Raw genomic sequence first — 19562 nt, 5'->3', positions numbered from 1 at the left:
AACACAAGTGACCGATTAGGGCACCTACGACAGCACCGAAGAAATCGAAATCACCCGGGAAAATCATCTCTCAATAGATCTGGTACCCAGGTTTCACTGACCTCACGGTCATCTCGATGTTGAATGATTATACTTCATTTTGTCACATTTGAGAAGTTATGATAATCCTTCATTCGGGAAGGAGATCGTGTTGAGCCGGCAAAGGTCCTTGAGGTTAAACGTAAGAGAATAGAGCCTTTGTCTTAAAACGAATCAACCGCAATGTCATTCAAATGTTTACTTTGCCATCAAGGTCGTAATTTTACTTCTTAGATTTACCGGCTTCGTGCACGCCTTCAGCCTTATCTTTTTCTCCCTTCGATGTTTTTTTAATTTTTAACAAGCACAGCGTGTTCCAACTTGATGTGACAGCTTAGACTTAGTTATGGCTTAGAGAGGAAACCAGCAGCTACAGCCACAATGGTAGGCGTGTGTCGAGAATGGCAGTTGTTTTAGAAGTTGCTTAACGAGAATGTAGTGGAATACATCGCATAAACAATCCATTTCTGTTACATGGTGACACATCTATGCTTTTGAAATGCTACCGGTTGCTACGTTGTTTACAAGGCAAGAGTCGAGAGTCGGGTAAGTACGTGACTAAATTCAGCTGAATTTTATAAGTTCACAGTTCAACTTATGTTACAAGTAAGCTAGTGCCACGTATTCTTATTGCAGTATCATAAATGCCAAGCAAAGGTTTTGATTACCCTCCTGTCCAATAGCCAAAGGGGTTTTGAGCGGAATTACGCGAAACAATTCCATGCTTGCATAAATTTGGCCCCAGCGTTTCATTATTCAATAACTATTTGCAATCAGGCTTGTTTACTGGAGGTTTGAGATGGATCCAAAAACGAACGCAGCTCCTATAAGGATTTGGGAAATTTTTCTTCATAAAGTTCCCTGTGAAATCTGTCACTACGTTCCGACAGTAAAGATGACCCATGATCTGACCTTGAACTGAGTTCGCTTGCAAACGAAGATACGTTCTTAATTTACTTTGATTTGGAGTCTGGCGCAGTTAAAACGCCGAATTTTTCTAGGACACGAAGAAGCTAATCAACTACTTTAACCAAGTACATCAAAAGATCGATTTTTAACTCTGTCATGTTGGTTCGTTCCGAAGATTACCTTTTTTTTGGATTAAAAATTAAAACTAATTTCAATAAGTAACTGGCGTGACCAAGCAACTATCATTATGCATTGTTTGCGGTATTATTTGTCTCCACATTTCTTATTCAAAAAACAATTTAAAAAGAAAGCTCCTAACTGGTTCAAGGTCTTTTCTTGTTATTTCCATAATATTAGGTAAATCTTAGTCAGTAGGGCTCAATGTTTTGTCCCTGTGAAAAGGTTATTCACTTGAAAAACGAGTGTAAGGGTGGCCCCTTAATTTTTTTCAAGGTGAGAATTAAGTACAGTGATCTACGTATGCTGTTCGACGGTGAAACCAAAAGTTGACCTTTTCATTTGCCAAATATTGTATATAAATTATTGTAATTCATTGTGAGGTCCAAACAATGGATGCAAGTTCAGAATCTCAACCACTGAACTTTATCATTTGGTTAGAGCCAGTTGAAAGACAAATTACCAGATGAAGTAAAAGGAAAGAAAAATAGAAATGTAATGCCACATTAGCCATGATGCGTGGAGGTTATGATTTTGATGGATTTTCATTCATTTATCTCATGCATTATGAAGAATTGAAACAGCTCAGAAGGCAGATATGTTTCTGTACTTTCCATTTCGTATTTATTCGCTCAGGAGAAAAGGAACAGAAATTTTAGCAATCTGTAGTAATTTAACCATATTGCATAACCAAGTTATAAAGGAAAAGAGCTTGAATATTAGGCTTGTGGGAGAGGATTTTCAATTTAACACACCAGCCTAGGAGAGTTAGGAGATGACTTGGCTAAGTAAAAAATGTACTACTTTCAAAAACCAGGTAATTGCCAAGTCAATTAGATAGTGGAATTATCACAACCTTGGAAATATGTTAAGAGTTCATTTATAAATTTTAAAATAGGAAGAGCATTGTTTATCCTGAGATCACTCTCTCCACTGATCGGAAACATTGAAATCAAGGTCAAAATTCAGAAAAGGAGTATTTATGCACCAATTATCAACAGCTATTTTTTTATGAAAGGCAAGTAAAGCAAACAGAATCAACTTCTTGAAATAGTTTCCACTTGATTAAAGTTCAGGGTGATATTTAAAAAATTATACAGCACTCGATGGTTCCTTTTCACTCTCATATAGATTTTTTCCTTATTTAGTGGTACCAGTGACTTGGCTAACATATTCGTTCTTTTGCAGAAATTCGGACAATTCCCCTGGAGCTTTATTTCAAAGGTTTGTATGATTGTCCCCTATTTTTTATCTATAGTTCAACTTGCTTATAATACTAAGACTCATAGTTTTTATTGGAATTAAATTTGCTGCAAATCTAAAGCTATCACCTGTAGAGGATCTATATACCTTGGCTGGCCCCAAATTAAATGCTTTCTTTTGAGCTTGTTTAGGATATGACTCGCTGAGGATACTGGTCTTTGACTCACTGAGGATACTGGTCTTTGACTCGCTGAGGATACTGGTCTTTGACTCGCTGAGGATACTGGTCTTTGACTCGCTGAGGATACTGGTCTTTGACTCGCTGAGGATACTGGTCTTTGACTCGCTGAGGTTACTGGGCTTTGACTCGCTGAGGATACTGGTCTTTGACTCGCTGAGGATACTGGACTTTGACTCGCTGAGGATACTGGACTTTGACTCGCTGAGGATACTGGTCTTTGACTGGCTGAGGATACTGGGCTTTGACTCGCTGAGGATACTGGTCTTTGACTCGCTGAGGATACTGTACTTTGACTCGCTGAGGATACTGGTCTATGACTCGCTGAGGATACTGGGCTTTGACTTGCTGAGGATACTGGACTTTGTAAGTCTGGCTCATTGAGAAGAAGTCAGGTTGACTCGCTGAGAATAATTCTGGTTGGCTCGCTGAGAACAAGTCTGGTTGGCTCGCTGAGAACAAGTCTGGTTGGCTCGCTGAGAATAATTCTGGTTGGCTCGCTGGGAATAAGTCTGGTTGGCTCGCTGAGAATAAGTCTGGTTGGCTCGCTGAGAATAATTCTGGTTGGCTCGCCGAGAATAAGTCTGGTTGGCTCGCTGAGAATAAGTCTGGTTGGCTCGCTGAGAATAAGTCTGGTTGGCTCGCTGAGAATAAGTCTGGTTGGCTCGCTGAGAATAAGTCTGGTTGGCTCGCTGAGAATAATTCTGGTTGGCTCGCTGAGAATAAGTCTAGCTGGCTCGCTGAGAACGAGTCTGGTTGACTCACTGAGATGTTTGGTATTGCTATAATAAAAAATTATTTCAGCCAAAATTTTTCAAATAGGGTTAGTTGTAGTGGGAGTATGTCTTTCTGTCATTAGAAAGACATACTCCCACTTGTTTTTTTCTTCTTTTTTTCCCCAGTACAACTATCTAATGTCAAGTTATGGATCTTTACATTGTAACAATGAAGCTGTGAATGAATAGAGGTGGTAGGTGTGAATGATTTAAATCTTAGTGTGGAATTTTAAAGTAACATGCCCCACCTTTCCTCCCCCCCCCCCCAAAAAAAAAAATTTAAATAACCAGAATACTAAATGCTAAGGAAGGCAAGGTAGTAATATTGTTGATTAAAATATATACCAATACCTAATCTAATTATAGTAATATCATGCATATGCTGCTAGAATTAGGTTTAATATAATTTAATAGGTTTAAAACTACACAATTCACATTTGTGGGTAAAACCAATGTTCATAATGTTGATGTCTTACTAGAACCTGTCTATCTAATAACAAAATTAAGAATCCAGAGCAATTCTCCTTTCAACAGAACACTAACAAAATTTTAAACACATAGCTTCCCCAAATCAAAACATAACATTCAAAGTCATTAAAATACTTGACTATTTTCCATCTGCAGTAAGGACCACATTTGGAAGAAGAGGTCCATTTAGTGAGTTGATGATCCTTACTCCAAAAGAAAATAACCCCAGTCTAAATGTTTGCTTTTCAGGTAAGTTGAAAAATTTTGCCAATCAATGACAATTATCAAACCCTCTTAACCCTTTAACTCCCTAGATCTGACTGTTAAATCTCTCCTCTAGCTGATACACATTTCTTTGTAAATCAGCTACAGGAATTTGCCACTTAAGTTTAAGAATTTACATGCTAATTAACTGGGAGTTAAGAAGTTAATAAAAAAATTAATGTATTTCTGAATTAAGGCTGTTGTAGAGAGTCAATCTATATTTTTTCCTTCCTGATGTGCGTCATTGCAAAAAATGGCTCATACTTATCTACTCTGTAGAGTGAATTGGTTTTTGAGGAGATTGATATAACTTAAAAATGAAAAGTGTAACATTTGAAAAATTGCTACCTTAAAAATGTCTCCTAAAATTGTCCCAATAGCTGTTAACAGTGTTTGGTTTTACATATTGAATTAATATTGAACTGGTTACCCAGTTTTTAAACTTATAGTTTTACAATGAGCATCAGACATTTTGTTAGACCTAGGAGAATCCCTGAAAGATGTAAGTGATGATGAAATGGAACATACAATTTGTCACTAATGTGAACATTTCTCATCTACTTCTACAAGAGATTGGTGAGTAAACCATTGGAGAATATCTATTTTTTCAATTAGTTATAAATGTTTTGGATGCAGAGATTAGTCACATTAGGGAAAATATTGAGAAAAGGATAAATTTCATGTACAAATACTGCCTTTTCATGTATCATACAAACGAGGCAAAAATGTCATCTTTCATGCATAGAGTTGAGCCATACCATGATAAAATTAAATCTAAAGCAAATATCACATTTCTTTGTAAAACAATAGCATAAAATGCACAAGAAGGCATAAAGAAAACCATAAGAAAGATTTCCTTCATTAATGAATTTTTTCCACAAAGTTAATTTTAGCTATAATAATATACATGAAAAAATTTCTCGGTTCTGATTGGTTAAGATGAATGCAGTTTTCAGTTAATTCAGTGCAGAAGAGAGTTAATTCAGTGCAGAAGAGGGCTAATTCAGTGCAAAGAAAGAAACAAACCAGACATTCTGATTGGTCAGAATCATTGGTTAATGTCAATGTCAAGGTCAATGTCACTTGCAGAGTTTGAATAAATTATTTTTGCACATGATGCGCACGCTTTTCTTCTGCGTAGTTATGAGAAGCTACCTTGTATTTTTTCATGTATATTATTAATAGATAATCACATGATTTTCTCGTGCAATCTGGAATAAATAAGCACTTGTAAATTTTTTCAAAGACCACAAATTGCACTCGCCCTATGGGCTCATGCAATTTTGTTAGTCTTTGAAAAAATCTACTCGTGCTTATTTATTCCAAATTGCACTCAAAGTCATGTGATTACCTATACAAAAATCTGGAACTGTTCTTGTATCAAATTGGATCAACAAAATTCTTAGAGCTGATTGAACTCATGATATTCAACTATTGTTAAAAGGTTAACAAAATTTGTAAACATTTCATTTAAAAAGTCAAGTAGCAGAAAAGTCGGGGACAAGCATCCAAGGGATCAAAAGAGCAGAAGGCTCCTCGACACTAGAGAAAGCGAAAAGAGTAAGTAAATTCTTTAAACTACAAATTAAACCAAAATAATTATTGTTTCTGGAACCTTTCATCAAAGTACTAACAAATAATGTAAATCCCCGATGTGCAAAATCATGTTCTATGAGTTTCATGTGCTGCAATAACTGGTGAAAACATAACATAACCATGGTGGAAAGGGAGTTGCGTAGCTAGTATAATTGTTGCAGTTCAAATTTCTGCAAAAAGGAATGCAAATTAACTTCATGGTCAATGATTGTTCAGAAAAACCTCCCTACTCTTGGTTTTCATGTGTTTTTCGTTTTTTTTCTTCATCTGGTGGTCATAACTTATGTTGCCAAAATAAAAAAAGCGGGAATTTAATGCCTTGAACAATTGCAACCAAATTAAGGAAGACCTTTGAATAAGAAATTTAATTTGTGGTAAGCTGTATAATGCTGCATGCTTTGGGTGATTGACTTTTGACAATATATCAAAGACCTGATAAATACCATTACTTTGATATCAGGTAACAGCCATGAGAAAAAAATGTCTCACCCAAGAACCTGCTGGGGAGTGTTTCCGGATTAAGGTTCTCCATGAAGATGACAGGGAGATAACAAGAAATTTTTTACCAAAGGAACATATCAGGTGAGTTCTGAAACAGTTGAATGATAACTCATTACAAATAAAATAGATTAAAGTATAAAGTACCATATGGCATATATATATATATATAACTAACTGCAGAAAGTACTGTTTCGGCCTTCTGGGCCTCGTCAGTGCAGTGCTGATGCTAGAATGGGGGAGAACTGAGATGATCACCCCAAACGACCCAACCTTTGTGGTATCGTCTAAGCCATGCCAGAGTGTTCAAACTAGAGTAAACTAGTGAGCATGCGCAATTGCAGCAGCAATGACTCATCCTAGATAGAGTGCTCAATTTGGACATGATATATATAATATTTATTAAAAACTTGATCATTGGATAATGCAATTCAAGACCTTTTATTGGCTTAGCCATTATGGTATATCAGCCAATATACCATAATCTACAAATATGGTTAGCACGCGTCAGCTTAAAATTAAAAGGGAGCTAACAATTTAATGAAATTTAATAATTTGATTTAAGGTTTGTAATAAAACAATTACTCCACTCGCGCTTGTTGGATATGAGACGATTATAGCCAACTCGGCACTACGCACCCCGTTGGCTATCTATCATCTCATATCCAATGCGCACTCGTGGAATAATTGTTAAATATATATATAATTATGTAAGCAGAAAAGTGATGGTCAAGAGGCCAACTCCAATGTAGCTTTGTTGGTTTATTAGCTCGAAGTTTCGAACATCTCGGTCTTCCTCGGAGGCTTAATTATATATATATATATAAGCCTGCTCTGTTAAATAGATATGCCTGCACACTATACAACTGTAGTGCATGGCCTTTAATAATTAAGCATCAACATGCTTACATTCTCTCTCATCAATTTATTTACCGGAGGTGTATGACTGGGTGGGTCAAGAGACTTCCCAAGACTATTTTACATTACATCAACTTGAATCTGGTTTTTTTTTTCTGATACAAAACTACCCACTGATAATCTCATCCAATCAGAAAAATCGTGCCTGATAACAAGGGTAAGTAACATGTAAAAAGGATCTTGAAAAGGCCATGTAGTAACAGCTAAATTAAAAAAAAAATGGTTTATGTCAATTTTACTTCACAGAAAAAAGATGAAGCAAATGAAATATTTGGAAAAGATGATGAGGTGAGAAAAATGAAAACAGATCATTTGGTCCCTTAGTTTTTTTTTTTTTCTTTTTAAAAATCCATCTTATTAATTTTACTTATCTTTCAAAACTCTAGTTGATTTCAGGTGTCTTTCTATGGCAAGTTTGATTCTGATAAATCCCTTGATTCCACTATTCCTGGTAAGTAGAGAATTCTCTTTACAGAATTTTAAAAAAATTAAAAATGAAAAAATGAAGCTGTAAACCTATTTGTTTCTGTACTTCTAAAGATAGCAAACTTTAAATAAAGTAACAAGAAATCACCTTTATAAAGTTATATTTTTATATACTCATGCATAATACAAATTTAACTGCGAACTGCAAGATGAAAAAAAAATCAAGGCCTTTCTCTTTAACTTTAAAGATGACAAGGACTTGGGAGAGCAAAGACACGACATTGAGGAGAGGAAGACTTTAAGTGAGGGTAAGATTTAACAAACAAAATTCATTAAGTTTCACTGCTGGTGAATTTCTCCAGTTTTCTTATTTGCTCAAAGCATTCCAAAATGGGAAATTCCAATCCTGCATGACCATTAGCAAAAACCTATAAACGAATGACAACAAAAATTTCTTACTATCCTCAAAAAACCAGAAATGAAGAAAAAGAAGACCCGAAAGAGAAGAAAGAAGAAAATTAATGAATCTCAGCAAGAAGGAAACGAAAAACCTAGTTAAAGTGTAGATGAAGTTATTAATAAGTGTAAAAATTATCATGTAATGTCTTGTATATTGAAATAGCCTTAACTTTTCTTTTGCTACTTGTCAAAAAGTTATCTTTGCAAATTTGATGAGAATAAATGATATAAAGTTTTCCAATATGTATTAGTCGACTGTAATCGGGCCAGATATTTGGTATTATTTGACAACATTTTCCAGAGGCAAAGAGATCAATGAGCTATAATTATATGCAACTGATAACAAAAATTTTTGTTTTAGTCATCATGGTAATTATGCACTTACCAGCGGCCCTCCCGGGGGGGGGGGAAGAGGGTAACTCTGGAGAACCCCTGGGCATTGCAAAGGCATTTCCTAAACCCCCTAACCAACAATAACATTGTTCAACATAAAGCTACCAATGCCCCTCCCCTGGGGACAAAGAAGTATGCTCTACTAACTCAAACAATGTAATGCTCCAAACGAATGTTATTTGCCACAAACAAAAACTTACTTCAGCTTGTGTTTACTATACAGGGCTCAAAGTTAAAAACATCCAATGTGGCTTTTGGCGGCGACTAACTGGAAAAAGTGGTAGTAGTAGTAGTAGTTTTTTTACATCTGAAGATATCAATGGTAATAACCAGTCCCCATGGTAAGGACCTCTTATTCTCAAGATGGCGGCAGTGGTAAAAATCCAGTGGGTGTTTTCCCATGTGTCTCGTCTCGGAAGTGCAAATGCACTTCAGTGCCCCCGTCCTAGAACAAAAATTGGCGACAAAAGTCTATTCCCCTGTATGACCCCAGGGTCGACCCCCAGGATGGCAGCTGCTAAGTGCATAATTATTAACCTCGTTATCTGTTTGTTAAAAATTCACAAACAATCATTTTATAAATCAAAGATCTCTTGCTAATAATATCCTTACCGAAGCAATCTAATCTCTGTAATAATCTAGAAAAGTTTCCTAAACATAAACATGTCAGAACATTTTTTCATAGCGAATTAGATTTGTCATTTTGATTTGCGTTTATTTTGATGAGATCTCTGAGATAAAAGATAGTTTATGACGAAAAAATTAATTTTAAGAAAGAAATGATCATGTACTTTTAGATCATATATCCTATGAATACACTCCTCATAAATTACTGGGGCTTTCCAAAGGATACGCCCGAGATAAATTCGGCTTTTTTTTCGCTGAGAATAAGTCTGGTTGGCTCGCTGAGAATAATTCTGGTTAGCTCGCTGAGAATAAGTCTAGTTAGCTCGCTGAGAATGAGTCTGGTTGACTTGCTGAGATGTTTGGTATTGCTATAATAAAAATTATTTCAGCCAACATTTCTGAAATAGGGTTAGTTGTAGTGGGAGTATGTCTCTCTGTCATTAGAAAGAGATACTCCCACTTGTTTTTTCCTCTTTTTTTCCCCAGTACAACTGTCTAATGGCAAGTGATGGATGTTTACATTGTAACAATGAAGCTGTGAATGAATAGGGGTGGTAGGTGTGAATTATGTAAATCTTATTGTGGAATCTTAAAGTAACATGCCCCACCTTTCCTCCAAAAAAAATAAAAATAACCAGAATACTAAATGCCAAGTTGTCAACCCTTTCTCTTACAACTTAGTTGATTTCTGGTACTTAATTTAGTTCATAACTTCCTTTCCTTTTTTTTTTTAATTCTCTTCCTTGCCATGGTCATAATCACTGCAAATTCTGGGTTTACCTTATTTATCATTTTTGGCCTAGAGTTCCTTCTTGTCTCTTGGAAGTCAAATCATCCATCTAGAAGGCCTTTTTTAGTTGAAGAGTGTTTCATCTTCCTATTACCCATGCCTGTCATCTTAAATTGACTTTCACTCAAAATTCACACCTAACTTTTTGTATTTGTTTCTCTTCCACAGTTGATGACTGGGATGGGAATTCACAGAAATGCAAACCAATGATATTTATCATGTGTTAAATAAATAAATCTTGAATATTAATAAAAATCATCAAAATATACTGGCTGACTTATGCAAAATAGTTATGGTAGCATGGGAAAAAATAGGGAGATAAAGAGAACCATCTGAATTAAATTAAATAAGTTTAGATCCTAAAAGTGATTACAGTGAAGGAAAAATGTCTGATTCAGTTAATAGCAAATCAGTTCTTGAAAATCTTGTAAGAAATAATGAATTCACAGGGTTTTCAATGAGGTTTTCAGTTTTTTGTATGACATGTATTTTTAACCCACAAAAAGGTCAAAATAGGTGTATTGCCTCTTGGTATCTAATGAAAGTCAAATCCCTCTAATTGAATATACTAAAACTGTAATTAGTACTACTTCTCTTGTTGTGGCCATCAACGATATTCAATATTCAGATATTTTTCTATTAAAAACAATATGAACTATTGAAAAGTAATATTGCTTCAATCAACTGATTTGTGAAAACTCCCCTTGGGTGAACATTTTGCAACAAACTTTGACTCGATATCAATAATAGGTAAAAAATTCCCTTCTCATTGCAGTTAAAGGCAAGTACATTACCTACTCATAGTTCATAAAAGCCTTGAAAGTATTCGAAGATGCTTGAATTCAAAAATAACAAATTCAAGGTCTTGAAAGTACTTGAGTTTGAGGACTAGAGCTTGATTTTTGCAACGCTTTTTCTTTAGCAATTTTCGAGTAAAAAACTGCAGTACTTTAATAGAAAAGCTGAGAAATAATGTTAAATAATTTTAAAATTTCTTATGCAAACCTTTCCAAAAAAGGTCCTTCAATTTATCTAAAACTTGGCAAAGTCATTGAAAAGCCCTTATATTTCAACCTTTGGCATCTGTAGGAACCTACTCCTATTATTTTGATTATTGTCTAGTACCATAACAACATTCATTACACTCTAGCAGGCAAAAATAAAAACAAGTAGACTTATTCATGATTGGAAATGACAAAATTGCGTAACGACAGCACAAATGGCAATAGGGCAGTCTCCTAAAGATAACTCCAAATGTGCGATAGAGAAAGCCCAAGTTCAAGCAGCTATGCGTCTGCTTGAAGGGAAAAAAAAGTCTAAAACAGCAAAACATGATGAAATATTCCTTGCATAATGAATATGAAGTTTCAGCATTTAATTTCTATTTATCAAAATGTACATCTTTCATGGTTTTAATTTCTGGTTTCCCTCTTGTTGTGGAAAAATGAAGTAACCTTAGTAATGGGATAGGATCCGATTCAAGCTTTGAACTTAATTCGACACAAATATCCAGTGCTACTTTATCTGCTGAAATTTATGCCAGAAGCTCTATAAAAATATCGGTTTAGGCCTTCCCTGCACTTTGTAATCCCAAGAAAAAGAAAATAGAGATTACCTTAACATATTGCAGCAAAATCCCAGCTTATCTTGAACCTAAAACTTTACCCTGGAAAAAAAACTATACTTCTGCGCATGCGCCAAGAGCAAAGTTTGGCACACGAGCCTTCTTTCGCAAAACGACTCTCGTTTTGTCAAACGAGTCTCGTTTCTAAAAACGAGTCTCGTTTCTAAAAACGAGTCTTGTTTCTACAAACGAGTCTCGTTTCTACAAACGAGTCTCGTTTCTACAAACGAGTCTCCTTTCTATTCACAAACAAACGAGTCTCGCTTTAAATCGTTTATCGAGTGACTTATAAATCGTGACGATTTAAAATCGACTCGTTGCCCAGAAACTGTGAGTGATCCCAAATGCATATCGGGCTCGGTTGCCCAGGAACAAAATGTGATCCAAATTATTTGTAACTCCTGCTAAGGCTAAAACCTAAAGTGGCAACATTAGTGACGTCATCGTGTTTTTTTTTTTCTTCTCCACAACTTAAAGGAATCTGGTGACGAGGGCATTGTTTTCTCCCTTATTTCGCCATCTTGGAGTATTTGGTCCAGCGTTGGAAATATTGGAAAGGTTGTACCAAGGTAAGACGAGTTATTGTGATAAAGTAGCTCAATACAAGTAGAATTGACTTCGATGATTTAGTACCTTGAAGCGTCTTAATGTACACTTCAATCTGAAACATATTTAAACAAAAGCGACTTTTGTTTGTAACTTCGCATCAGCTTGAAGCACGGCTGTGGCGAAGTTACCTCCACTATCTGATGAATGTTTTTCATTCAGGACAGTGTATGGTGTTGCCTCCCTCGAACTTATCTAATACTTCAAAGAACTAAGTTCAAAAACCAGTCATATAACGACACAATGTTTAATTATTATAATTTCATGTGACTTAAAACTTCATATTTAATGGTGCACAAAATACCCCGCAAGGAGCGTTTCTGTTACTAAACTTCCCGGCTAGTTTGTTCGATTCAGATTTTTCCGCAATGAATGGCTCTCAGTCTATAATTTCGAAAATGACCTTATAAACTAAATTCACTCTAATGAAAGAATGCCGGAATCATGAAAACGCTCCAAAATTAATCATAAAAGTGCTTTAACTCTTAAAGAGTGTGAATCCCACAACACAACTGTCCGCCGTTTCAACTTGCACACTGTATATTACGAGATGTGACATTAACATGGGATGATCTTGCATTATGAATTCGAAGAGTCATGATTGTGATTTTAGTATTTATAGTTTTCAGTGCATGGTGCAAGTTAAGCATCATTTCAGTCACCAAATATGCATAATTCATGGTAAGCAGGTGTTAAAGAAATTTAAGCTAACAACATGTTTTCGCTAAGAAATTGCTTTTTTTAAAAGCTGAATGACTTGAATTGGTCCTCGTTATGAAGTTACATTGCAAATATAATAATTTATAATTTGAAAGCACGAAGGGAATTTATTTTTTGATTGAAAGATGGACGCTTCAATGATATCACCCCGGGGAAAATGGAAATTTTTTTAAATTAATATTGAACCGTGTATTCGATGCGTGGTGGTCGATATGCCTTACTTTCCTTCTGCTGTTGAAGAATTAGTAAGGTTAGGAACTGCATCGTGGTTCTTGTCAAATTATCTTATCATGCACTGACTGCATTTATTAGACATGAGATGGCTTTCGATTTATGTCTCGTCGTATTTTCTCATTCTCACCATTGTCAAATGGATAAGTACAAAACAACATTTAGAATACATATTTAGGCAGCAAAGCACAACGTGAATATTTTACTGAGTCCATATCTCTATTATCACCGCAGTAATTATACTAATAGAAGTTATTCAGTCTTAAATATAGCGTTAGACTGCTAGGGATACAATATTCCAGCCTTAATTAAGCTCCAGATGAACATATGCTGAAAATGACACAATATCGTTGATGAGGACAATCGTGTAAAGAGTGGGTTCTAGTTGTCTAGGTCTGGCCCCGATTGTGAAAATCATTAGTACCCCCTGCTAAGGCTGAAATCTAAAGTGGCAACATTAGTGACGTCATCACCTTTTTTTACTTCTCCACAACGTAAAGGAATCTGGTGACGAGGGCAAATTGTTTTCTCGGCTTATTTCGCCATCTTGAAGTATTTAGTCCAGTGATGATAATATTGGAAAGGCTGTAACGAGAAAAGATGATGAGTTGATTGTGATAAAGTAACTCAATACAAGTAGAATTGGTTTCGGTGATTTAGAACCTTGAAGCGTCTTAATGTTTACTTTGAAACATTTTAAAACCAAATCAACTTTTGTTCGTAACTTCGCATCAGCTTGATGCTCGGCTGTGGCGAAGTTATCTCTACTATCTGATGAATATTTTTCATTCAGGACAGTGTAAGGTGTTGCCTCCCTCGAACTTATCTAATACTTCAAAGAACTAAGTTCAAAAACCAGTCATATAACGACACAATGTTCAATTATTATGATTTTATGTGATTTAAAACTTCATGTTTAATGTGATGCACAAAATACCTCGCAAGGAACGTTTCTGCTATTAAACTTCCCGGCTAGTTCGTTCGATTCAGATGTTTCCACAATGAATGGCTCTCAGTCTATAATTTCGAAAATGACCTTATAAACTAAATTCACTCTAATGAAAGAATGCCGGAATCATAAAAACGCTCCAACATTAATCATAGAAGTGCTTAAACTCTTATAGAGTCTGAATCGCACAACACAACTGTCCGCCGTTTTAGCTTGCACACTGTATATTACATATACGAACATGGGATGTTCTTGCATTATGAAGAGTGTTTTGATTTTAGCATTTATAGTTTTCAGTGCACGGTGCAAGTTAAAGCACACCTAAACCCCAATTTTCTTTTTTCTTAACGAAATAAGCGTATTTTTTGGAGTATTTCTATGCAAAATTTTTTTTATTTGCTCAAATCTTCAATTTTCTGTGCCCAGTCAAAATATGGAAAATCGGCCGCCATCTTGCCTCACGACCGAGTTTAAAGAGGAATGGCTCTAGCGGGTAATGTGACGTCAAATAGAGAACACGAAAGTCTGCATTTCACACATTTTCACTTGTTTGAGAAGGTTGTATTCGATATTGTCCGAAAATATGCCGAGTAAGTGCGTTGTAGGAGGATGTAGCAAGGTGCGAAATTTGCAAGAGGGTATCGCACTTTAGAACCATTCCTCTTTAAACTCGGTCGTGGGGCAAGATGGTGGCCGATTTTCCGTGTTTAGACTGGGCACAGAAAATTAAAGATTTGAGCAAATAAAAATATTTTTGCACAGAAATACTCCAAAAAATAGGCTTATTTCATTAAGCGAAAAAAAAAATTTGGGTTTAGGTGCACTTTAAGCACCAATCATGCACACGATAGGAAGAAAATAATTATTCAGCCGCAGAGACGAGAAATGAACATGGAAGTGTTCAGGTTTTGCTAGTATATCACAGGCGAATGAACAACTCAATAATTCAGGGCATTTATCCCGTTTTTTTCTTTCATCGCTATACCTTTAGAGAGTTAAAAGGGTAGGGTAGAATTTCATTTTAAGACAGCTTTTCAGTGACGTTTTCATGCGAAGAGATCATAACCTCTTGTTTCATGTATATCACATAAGCTAATGTGTAATTAGGGGTTTTTCCCGGGACGTACGCTTTTCATTGCATCATTTCAGTTATCAAATTTTGCACAATTCCTGGTAGGCAGTTGTTAAAGAAATTTAAGTTGACAAAATGTTTCCGTCGAGAGATTGCGTTTCTTAGAGCTGAATGATCGGAACTGGTCTTCGTTATTAAAGGATCCCTTCCAACCACAATACCCTGCGCGCCCAAACAGAAAAAATAATTAAGAAATAACTAGTCAAATAGAAAGAACAATAAATTTGGAACGCGATTGAGGAAATTCAAGACCTCAGTGAGGCAAATGTACTCGGATGAACGAGGATTTCTTTCCACTTCACGACTTGTCCAATACCGGATGGCCGAGAAAATGGCGGATTTCACATATCGCGCGCGCAATGTATTGTGGTTGGAAGGGATCCTTTAAGTTGCAGTACAAATAAAATAATTCATAATTTGAATACACTAAGAACGTTTGTTTATCGATTGAAGGATGGACGCTTCAATGATATCGCCCCGGGGAAACTGTCAATCTCTTTGTTTCAATTGTGTATTCGATGCGTGACAGTCGATATATCTCTTTTTTTCCCCATTCTTTTGTGGAAGAATTAACAAGTTTAGGAAGTATCGTGATTCCTGTCAAATGATCGTATCTTACACTGAGTGCATTTATTAGACATGAGATGGCGTTCTTTTTAAAAGCCTCTTTGTATTTTCTCATTGTCACCATTATCAAGTGGATAAGTACAAAATAACATTTAGAATACATATTTAGGTAGCAAAGCACCACATGAATATATTACAGAGCGCACATCTCTATTTTATCACCGGAGTAATTATACCAATAGAAGTTATTCTTACATATAGCGTTAGACTGCTAGGGATACAGCTCCAGCCTTAATTGAGCTCCAGATAAATCTACGCCGAAAATGATACAATATTGTTGATGGGGAAAATAGTGTAAAAATTGTGTTCTAGTTGTCTAGGTGTGGCCCCGATTGTGCGAAGGTTGCATAACACTATCCACTGGATAAAACACCCTCGGTGCATGGATAACTTCCGGCCATACGTTTTGCTATCACTTATCCGCTGGATAGCGATTCATCCGTTGGATATCGTCATCCGCTTTTTATATGACTGGGCCTAGATGATCAGATTGGTTTAGTTATGTAACATTAGTTGACTCCAGTCAAGCAATATGTTTGCCATAATTTGATGCTCTTTTCACAAAGAACAGCCAATCGCGTCTCTCAGTATTTATAGCTCTTACAATCATCATTTTATCCTTCAAGTTTTGCCCAATTCCTGATTTTAGGGCTCAAGATATTTAGCAGAATATGGAGACTGAGGCAAGCAAGTCTAATGACTCTGATGATGGTAAGTAACAAACGTTTTTATACATGGGAGAACTTCAGGCGGACATTCTGGTCAAAACTTTAAATTATTTTTGTCAAGTGATGAAAAATGTTATTATATCAACTGGGGTGTTTTACAAAGATTTCCTGCCCTGAGAAAAGCAGCAACAGTGCACGTGTAAAATAACGGTATTTTTTTCGTGTGTTTGATAACGCCAATCAGCTGCTGACACGTCACTCACCTTTCGCGCCACTCTGACACGTTGACAGATGAAGACCAGGAATGGAGAAGCATCTAAACGTTCTGATTAATGCCTAGGTCGCTTGTCGAAATTTCGTTATTGCTTAAACACTGACAAAATTCGTAACGCTCACAGAAAGAGACGTTCAAAATTTCCTAAGGGCAGAAGAAAACCTTATCTGGAGTCTTATCGCCCACTCACTCTGCGAAATTCCATATCTACGCGTGCCCATCTATTATTCTCCATCAAATACCTTAGTAAGACACTGACCGGGGTGGTTTAACGGCAAATAAACGCCTGGACTAGAAGTAAAGTGAATGGCAAAGTAAAACGCCTTCGGAAGAGCAAGGGGCAAAGGGCAGGTAGAAAAAAAAAAAGTTTTATTTTAATTGAATAGCTACTTTCTAACTTACGGATTAGAGGTCTCTAACATCTTGATAATTTCCGATGTCTTTCTCATACGGCTCCAGTCCTGCGCTTGGCGGTCAAAATCTCAAAGGCTTCCGAGCTCATCTCTGACGAGTGTAAAAAACTCGTAAGATACAAATCGTTTCGGTAATTCTTCGTTTGAAAATTGGTGTACGGGAAGTAAGGAACCAATGGACGCAAAATCTCTCGTTACAAACAATTATAACGTGTGGGTTATGTTATCTTGTTTTTTTTTTTTTTTTGTGCGGCTCACACGAGGTATGTAACGCCGCCGACTAAGCCAGGATCTAACCATATAATGTCCTGATGGATGTCCCAGAGAATTTTTGGCAATTGCTGTTGCTGGAATATTCATTTTATCACTAGAAGTAAAAATTGTTTGGGAGCGTTCGATTGCTTAAATTTCATTGTTTTTCTTGACCGAAATGAAATCCTTACGGTAAGGCATGTTTGGGGCTTGCGCTGTCGATAATTGCACCTTTACTGATATGATGTCCAGTACAGCCCATTGTGAAATCTCCCAGCGAGATTTCCTTGTTTTATTGCCTGCAAATAGAGTACTTCTTTATCACCTGCAGGGTATGTTGCGTGACAGCATCAGAAATATTTAACAATTATTCGCCGAAGGCGAGGTGAATATCGTCGAATAATTCCCGAGACGAAGTCGAGGGGACTATTCGACTATATTCACCGAACCTGAGGCGAATAATTGTTTTAGCATAATTTCAGAGCTGAAAAACAGGGGAATTTCTAAAATCATAACATTTTAGTAACATTTAGTAACATTCTATTTTAACATTTTATATAAACCGCGTGGAGTGGTTTATATAGCGTCATATAAGGAACCACTCGACCAATCAGATTGCTGAAAACTCTTAGCTCAGCTCTGAAATTATACTAATAATTAATACAAATCTAAACAAAACGGGTTATTTACGGATCCAGATCGGTCCGTTTGGGAGAAAACTGTGTCCCCGGTCTTGAGAATGGTCAGAGGCTTAGCTGATGAGTGAAATAACATAAATTAAATTCTTATTCAGCTGAAATCCCATGTGGAGCGTATATTTTAGGCTTACTTACTAATCACTCTAGTTACTTCTAGCAACTATTCCATCTGCAACTCTATCATTGTAGACTATGCTAAATTTCTTGTGAAACACCAGTTTTCTGTGCAATAGATATAGCCGAAATAAACTGCGCTTAGTGACTTATGAGAACGGAAGATGTGATATGCACGGTATAAGTGACTCAACCCACTAACCGCCCCCTTACTGTACCTATTGTTTGCATATCGTCCTTATGCGTAACCAATATTCTTTTATGAGTATCTTTCCTATGTGTGACATGCGCTCAGGAATTTGAAATCCACAAGGGACTCTGTTGACTTTTAAAAGGTGTATCTATTTTCTCTACAAATTTTTTATTATAATGTTGAACTAATTAAACTTTGGTTTCAAAGTCCATTTTATATGAAATTACGCATTCGAGTGTTAGCGAATTAAAATACGTTCAGTGACTTCAATCCCTTAGGCTTTTAAAAAAGTGAGAGGCGAAAGTGACTCACCTTTACCCTCCTCTTTCTTAGCATGCATAGCCTCCTAGTGGTTTATATACGCTTACCAAGTTTGCATAGATAACTTCGCTTTGCAGACTCTGCTGATTGTAAATTCCCTTTCCTTCCCTACCAGTCGAACACCTCCTAGCTCAATGTCTACGGTGAGAATGTCTCTCCCATTGGACTGTAAGGTGAAGGCGAAATCATCATCTTTGGTGACTTGGCGTATATTTCCTTTCCTGTGTCTATTAGTATCTTCTTCTTTCGTTTTGCAAACTTTTCCAAAATGCCCCACTTTTTAACATTTCATACAAGTAGCTTGCCTTAAACTCCGGATCCTCTGCAAAATTTCCCTCGAGTCCACACCGATGACAATGTCTTCCTCCACGTTTAGGCGAATCAAACTGTCCCCGCTCTAAGGAATTTACATCTTCGGAGACCCAGGGGCTGGGAGTCGATTTCAAGTTAAGGGCAGAAGAGCCCCTGGGGACATTGTCTTACAAGACTAGTTCCAAATGGTCGCAGTCGTTCTGGCATCTGATTGGTGCCAGAAAATCTTTGTGTTTTTCTGCCCAATCAGGATGAAGTGTCTTTTCGTGTATTTTAGCACGCACATATACAACAAGTTCTGTTGCTCGCTATGTTTGTTTGGGCCGTGCGACGAAGCTTTGCCCGAGGTGAAAAGTTTCAGTCTCAGCACACAATACAAGAGAAATCGATCAGATTGTCCGCGGAATCTTACCGGAAATTATACTGAATACTTTCGCAGGTATCACAAGAGAACGTGTTTAAAGTTTGCGAGGTTCGTATAAAACATAATGGTTGCAGGCATTGATCTGTCGCTTTAAACGTTAGATGAGATGTAAGCTTAAATCTTTTTAGATTTTTTGTACAATTTGTTGTGACTGAAACTTTTCCAATCCCGTGAAGTTATTTCG

The 19562-nt window shown here is 36.4% G+C and overlaps 3 protein-coding genes and 1 pseudogene across 19 annotated transcripts in view; 2 read left to right on the top strand and 2 right to left on the bottom strand.

The window, feature by feature from the left end:
• LOC148718528 (uncharacterized) overlaps positions 1–127 on the bottom strand; it is a 7614-nt gene extending 7487 nt beyond the window's left edge. The window contains exon 1 of one of the 2 annotated variants that reach the window (XM_088740263.1): positions 1–127. This exon is cut by the window's left edge and continues 60 nt beyond it. The gene's annotated coding sequence lies outside the window, so the exon portion shown is untranslated. The other variant, XM_088740262.1, reaches the window with a different exon arrangement.
• The window catches only part of LOC148718519 (uncharacterized), a 677830-nt gene that overhangs the window by 448470 nt on the left and 209798 nt on the right, over positions 1–19562 (top strand). For 11 of the 15 annotated variants that reach the window (XM_088740239.1, XM_088740234.1, XM_088740238.1 and 8 more), the window contains exons 1-2: positions 11894–12013; positions 16359–16420. The exons of 2 other annotated variants lie outside the window; for them this stretch is intronic. In XM_088740239.1, the coding sequence (XP_088596365.1) occupies positions 16381–16420 (40 nt within the window). In that variant the 5' untranslated portion in view covers positions 11894–12013; positions 16359–16380. Of the gene's footprint in view, positions 1–11893; positions 12014–16335; positions 16421–19562 lie in introns of those variants that run through there. 2 more of the 15 variants (XM_088740232.1, XM_088740227.1) reach the window with 1 other exon arrangement.
• Positions 483–10088, top strand: LOC148718527 (uncharacterized; annotated as a pseudogene). The gene is made up of 11 exons (XR_015993678.1): positions 483–624; positions 2353–2388; positions 4006–4098; positions 4599–4689; positions 5592–5673; positions 6170–6291; positions 7372–7413; positions 7512–7576; positions 7800–7859; positions 8627–9584; positions 9989–10088. The product of XR_015993678.1 is annotated as an uncharacterized LOC148718527 (transcript).
• LOC148718526 (uncharacterized) lies at positions 1766–11867 on the bottom strand. Its single transcript, XM_088740258.1, has 2 exons — positions 11436–11867; positions 1766–3387 (listed from the first exon to the last, which is right to left on the bottom strand). Exons 1-2 carry the CDS (start codon positions 11441–11443, stop codon positions 2997–2999), a joined length of 399 nt encoding a protein of 132 aa, XP_088596384.1. The 5' UTR covers positions 11444–11867; the 3' UTR covers positions 1766–2996.

The sequence above is a fragment of the Stylophora pistillata genome, chromosome 12 (assembly GCF_964205215.1).
Source record: "Stylophora pistillata chromosome 12, jaStyPist1.2, whole genome shotgun sequence".
Classification (NCBI taxonomy): Eukaryota; Metazoa; Cnidaria; class Anthozoa; order Scleractinia; family Pocilloporidae; genus Stylophora; species Stylophora pistillata.
The sequence above is the reverse complement of the archived record's forward strand: the minus strand, read 5'-3'. Positions and strand labels throughout refer to the sequence as shown.